This window comes from Merops nubicus, unplaced genomic scaffold (assembly GCF_000691845.1).
Source record: "Merops nubicus isolate BGI_N331 unplaced genomic scaffold, ASM69184v1 scaffold15361, whole genome shotgun sequence".
Lineage (NCBI taxonomy): Eukaryota > Metazoa > Chordata > Aves > Coraciiformes > Meropidae > Merops > Merops nubicus.
Window position 1 is genome coordinate 6,879 of NW_008587713.1, and position 6,151 is coordinate 13,029.

General features: G+C 43.7%; 1 protein-coding gene across 1 annotated transcript; it reads right to left on the reverse strand.

The window, feature by feature from the left end:
- Positions 1–4,835: 4,835 nt before the first annotated feature.
- LOC103781322 (T-cell activation Rho GTPase-activating protein-like) lies at positions 4,836–5,995 on the reverse strand (the record flags this gene model as incomplete). Its single annotated transcript, XM_008949033.1, has 1 exon — positions 4,836–5,995. A coding segment is annotated over one exon (1,160 nt), but the record flags the coding sequence as incomplete, so codon positions are not given.
- Positions 5,996–6,151: the final 156 nt, after the last annotated feature.

Below are 6,151 nucleotides of genomic sequence, written 5' to 3' on the forward strand. Positions count from 1 at the left end.
CCAAAATTCAGCTCCTGAATCTGGTTCCCATCTGCTGCTGAGTCAAATCTGGGACTTCCCCAGTGTCTGCTCCACAGCATCAGTGGTGATGGTGGTGTAATTACCAACAGGGGCATTTGGTTTGATATTGGTTTTGTATGTATTTGTATAGTATTCCATTTAATTATTATTATTTCCATTAAAACTCTTCCAGTTTTATTTTCCAGTCCATAAATCTCTCTGCCTTATTCCCTTTCTCTTCCCCTTTGGGAAAGGAGAGGGGTTAATAGAAAGCAACTGCCATTCATCTAGTGGCTGGCCCAGCCCTAACCTTGGACACCAATTTCCCCAAAATATTGCTAACATCATAGCTTGTGAATTACTTCGATGAGACGTGGGGGGGAAATGGCTTATTTTGACTTACTTCACCTGAACCTAGCTCCAGATCTCCTTCCAAAGTGGCTGACAGCCCATACTTCCCCACAGCAAGAGATGTGGAGACCCACTTGCTGAAATCCCATAAAGTCAAGGACCTCTGTCCATGGAGTTTTCATCCTAGAGGCTTTCCATAGTTACAGCTGTGAATTGGGGTCATCACTGAACTTTAAGAATTGTCTGTTTTCTCTTGTAGCTTGCAGAGATGTTTCCTTCTCTTATTTTGATTCTCTGCACATGCAGAAAATAAAACAAGGTGGTGTGTGTGTGGGACTGAGACTAGATGAGCACTGGTGAGGCTAATTGCAATAGCAACCAGTGCAGATATGAGGGAAAAATGTGGATGAATTGGAAGAGGAAAACTGAAACTGGCTGACCAAAAGAAGTGGATCTAGGGATGGAGAGGACAGAAATGTAGTTGGTTCTTTGACCCCAAGTCCACAGGGATAAATTGGTTTTCTTTAAATAAAAGGTAAGTAATTTGATGAGGTGAGGCTAGCTGGGAGTATAGAGGCAATGAAAATGGGGCAGAGATGAGTCAGGAGCAGAGAAGAGGCTTGTATATGGTGGGATGGAGCAGAAGGCCCCAGGCTCTGGAGGGGGGCAAGCAGAGGGCCTATACCTACTCAAGGGTGCTTCCTTTGAAGGTTTAGATGGAGCCTAACATCCAAAGTTTTACTGTTTCTCTGCTGTCAGTAAAAGTCAGTGTCAGCCCTAGATTATAGAGACCTACATTCAAGGTATCCAAATGTATTATCTACATGTGAGATGGGAATCTAAGCTCCCATCAAAGTCAGAGAAGATTTTAGGGAAGGATTCAGCTGCCTAAATATCTGGACCTCCATCCACTTTTGATGCCTTAGAAAATTCTTCAAGGTGCCCTAAAATGCTCAAAGGACTGTAAACACTGACCTTCAGGCAACTGTGTTCCACCTGTGTTCAACTCAGTCCAAATGTTTGTGAAACCAGCAGGCGTGGTGTTTCTCTCAGCCCTCACTGACGTTTGGCCACCAGCTGATGACAATGTTCTTTTGCTGTAAGTTGCTGTCCTGATTCAAGTGGCAGAGAAAAAGAGTTTGCAACTCCCTGGTGCACAATATAGGGAAGGAAGGAGACGAGTATGTTGCTCCATGAGGAACTCCCTTGTTCTTCTGTTGTTTCTTTCTAATCCTAAAAAACTGAACATAGACATAGGTCAAATGTCTGGGTACCCTGCTAAGCAAGCCATGCTGGGGAATGCCAGAATTAAATTTTTTCTCCTTTGCTGCACAACCTTGTTTCCTCTCCAGAGCGGGTGCATCCTGAGGGGAAGAACAGAGTGCATCTAGTGATTGAAAACAACAGCAGGACACAAACACAAAGTACTGAATTGAGGCTGCACCAACAGCCTTCATTGCAGCATTGCCTTGCAAGGCAATGGCTTGGATTTTCTGCTTTAATAGTGCTTTTTTCCCTCTTCCAGTCCTGGATGCCTTGTATATTTAGAGTGTCTTCATGAAATGTAATTAGAAAATTGGATGTATGAAAGAAGTGATGCAATACTGATGATGGAGTAACCTGTGGAGAAGGAGAGGCTTACTGTCATCATTTAACTCCTTCCAAAATCCATCTGCATCTGACTCAGCTGTAAATGGGTATTTGATCTTTCTGGCTAAGGAGTCAAAGGCAGATTTGACAAAGGCACTCACATAATTCACTTGTTGGGTATAGCAGTTAAAAGGCCTTTCTCCTGGAGGCCAGGATGGTTTGGCGTGATCTTTGAATGTGGCAGGGTGGGCTGCTAAGATGATAAATCTGTTTTCTGAGCTGAAGGCATACGAGGAAGTGCTAAAGCGAAGATCTCCTCTTGCTGTGTTATTCTAGTCTTTTGATGTCACCTAAGTGTTTATGTAGAAAAAAAAATCACTTCTGTGGAGGGACATGACAATAATGCCAACTCATCAGGCAAGTCTTAAAGAGATGAAGGAAGACAAAAGTTACCTGTCAATGAGAGTGTGAATCTCTTTTGGGGTCCATTTACATTCAGATTTTGTTTAACCATGGTGTTTCCTGAAGAAATTCTTGAAGAAATGCAAGAGCAAGGTGAGGGGGACTGAGCCACCCTTATACAACTCCTTCACCATGCCTCTTGTTTGTTAGCAATGTATAGAGCTCCTTTCTCTTCCTTTTCCTCCATTCTTTGAAATGCCTTACAAGAAGTTCCACATGGGCTTTCTTGTCTGAGTGTGATTGTCATGTCTGCCTTAGGACACCTTGGACCTAAAGAGAAACTCTCCTCATCTCTGATGAACTGACCGTGCTTATTCTCACTGGGTTTCCTGGTGTGGTTACAGGACAGGAAATGAGCGATTCCTCTTCTTGGGATCCTTAATCTTGTCACAATCAAAAGGAATGAGTCACCAACGAAGTAGCTGTGTTTTTGTTTGAGTACATTTTGAAGCGTATGTTTTCTGTTCTGTGGCTTCTGAGCCTTTCCACTGCACACGGATTCTCTCTTCACACTCATTCTGCCATAAGGGCAAGATGTTCGTGGTTTTACAAAAGAAATCTGTCATTCCCACTTGCCACAGGACTTGAGACAACAGGCACGAATTAAAACAAATGGAATTTCATCTGAATTCAAGGAGACTCTTTTTTATTGTGAGAGTGGTCGAACATGGAAACAGGTTTCTCAGAGGTGTTGCAGAGTCTCTTATCAGTGGAATTACTCAAAAGCCATCTGGACATGTTTCTGGGCAACCTGCTCTAGCTGACCCTGCTTGAGCAGGGGGGTTGGACAGGAGGATCTCTAGCCCCACCTGTTCTGTGATTCTGTGACTCGGGAGTTGCAGATCCCAGAAAATGGCAAATGCCTTTTGCAGCTTGCAGCAGAGCCCTCTCATTCAGCTTAGTTGGAAGCAGAGTGACACTGCGTAGGTGACTGAGGTGGCATTTTCTCTAGCTTCAGCCTAACAGTATGGCCCTTTTCATATTTCTCCTGTCAGGCCAGGTACTCTTCTTCCCCTTTCTCTGTGTCCTATGTACACCTGCACCCAGAAAGCATAATACCTGAGATGCTGGTATGCTCTTTTCTAATCTGCTCTGCTTCTGGAGCAGCATCACCTCTTTGCAGCTCCCACTCCACCCCACTGATAACTGCCAATGCATAGCTATGTAACTTGTTTTTCTGACAGAGAGGAATTAGTTCTCAAAATCTGGCCTGCAGCCTCTTGCAACAAAAATAGTGGTGATGCTGCTGGCCAGTTGCTTTCCTTCCTGCTACTTACATACACCATGTCATCCAAGCAGACCTGCAATGCCTGTAGAATAGTATAAAAGTAGGTAAAGTACATATAGGGCACAGATATTTTAAGAACAGACAATGGACAGTTTAGCATTCATGCAGAAAAATGTTTTATTGTAGTGAAGTTACAACAAAGAAAAACAAGTCTCCCTGCTCCTGGTTCAAGGCTATGCTGAGCCATAAAAGCAGAGATAAGTGCTAATCAAAACAAGTTCCTACATGTAAAAACACATTGCACTTCCAGTCACTTTTACAAGGTTATAAGATGCCACCCATTGGTGTTTCTGTTTTGTTTTGCTTTGCTTTGCTTTGTTTGTTTGTTTTTTTTTTTCCTAAACAAGATGCAGCTTTAAATATTTAAAGCTGGAATCCAGAATGCTTCCTTACAGGAGGTTTTGTTGTTCGGCTTTTTTTCCCCTCATTAAAGCAAATCTGAAGATACTTCTTCGTTCTGGTTAGCCCATCCTGTTTACTTAGAGTAAAACCACCTGAGGACACATGAGATACGTTCCCATAATGACCCTGTAGGGCTTCAGTGATCTGAATCCAGGTTTGGCATACAACACTAATGCTGGTTAGTGGTCAGATCTTTCTCATCACCAACAAGCAGGAAGAGGGAATGACAGCAGATACAGGGGGTTTATGAAAGAGTACTGAAGTGGCCTTGATGACAAAACAGCTCTTCCCCAGTTAGGGTAACAGCTTGCCCACTTCTTAATGCAGAAAATCAATAAAGCATTACATCAACCTGGCACACACACGTGACAAATGGCATAGAGTCTGTGACCACAAAGAAAAGAAAAGGAAGGTAGGACAGGTTTTGGACCTGCCAACCTTTTAATTGTCCTTTTCAGGATACAAACACAACAGTTTATCAATTACTAACTAGTTTTCCCACACAATGGTTTATGTACAGCACACTCAAATTTTTACACAGGTCTTCCCCAGTACCACCTCTTGAGGTGAAAGAATGTGACACATTGAGCTGACAGATACTTCAGGAGAGCCTCAAGAAAAAAAAGTTCACACAGAGCTAGCTTATTCTCAGTCCTTCAAAGTAAATCTTACAACAGATAGGCAAAATGCCTATTTTTACAATATTTTACTTTATACAGTGAGAAGAGCAGGGATAGGTTTTTTAAACATAGGATTCCTTAGCATACGGGATCTGATCTACCTCAAAGACTGGCTGGCTGCATCTCCGAGCCACATACTCAAGTTTCTTCTTTTGACAGGATTCAGACATGGCTCTTAATCGGTAAACTCCTGGGGTCACAGGTAAACTCACACGGGAGTTTACTCCCACAGTGATGCTCAGGGTTTCAGTTTCCACGTTGGAATCCTTTGCTGCAGAAGCTCTGCCACTGGGTAGATCCCTTAGAGCTGTGTATGCTGTGACCTGTGCATGGCTGCTGCATGGATGGGGCAGCAAAGTGTCTTGGTTTGACATCTTTAATCTCATCGTTTGAACTGTGAGGTTGTGGGAGGGAATTTTGGTGGCCTCTTCATAAGAGGGTGGTCTTCCAGGATTCCTCTGGTCTACCTCTCTGAACACTTCATCAGCTGACCTGAAACGGGGCCTTGGCTGATATGCCGCAGGCAATGGTTTGTCATTGTCAAGGCTGTTCTCCTGTACAACTCTGCAGGAGAACTGATCTTCCTTCTTTGTGAAAGTGTCTCTCTGAAAAAACATGTTTTTTCCAGGCCCCCAGCTCTGGGTTTTCAATAGTGTTTTCCTGCGGTTTGCAAAAGAGAATGACACAGAATGCTTTTTGATCTCTCTGTTGGGTGTATTGCAGTCTTCGGTAGCTTTGGTGGAAAAGGATTGGGGCCTATTTAAAAAGGTTTTCTTGGGACTAGAGGGCGAAACTACTGGGGAGCTGGTGAAGACTGAACCATCAGAGCTCTCCAGGGAGCAACTGGAAGATGTTTTAGGTAGAGAGTCAGTTGATAATTGTGAAGGTAAGATTGCAAGCCGTTTCTCCAGTGACTCCAATCCTAGCTGTTTCTGCTGAACTGGAAAATTGTCCTCACTTTTGTTTAGCTTCTGTTTCCTTATCCTGCCTTCAAGGCGGTCCTGGAAGGATAGGTCTGGCTCCGAGTACCTTCTATCCATTGTGCTGATGTCATTTCTGAAATTAGTCCGTGAAGGGGCAGAGACGCATGGTGGATATCTTCTGTTCACACTAGTGCTTCTCCCTTTGGGCTGCTCCATCTGAGAGGTACAGGGGCTGCCTTCAGCTTCAGGATCTGGGCTATCATAGGCAGAGTCATTCTGTTGAGCAGCACATAGGTGTTCTGTGGGGAGAAAGCACCTCTTAGTTTTCACTGACCACCTGAGGATGAAAGGGACCCATATGGAAAGAGCTCCTGTAGAAGAGCATTGCAACAGTGTCTTGAGCCCTATGCAACTCTGTTTCCACAGACGTATTCCCACAATCTGATTAAAGAATT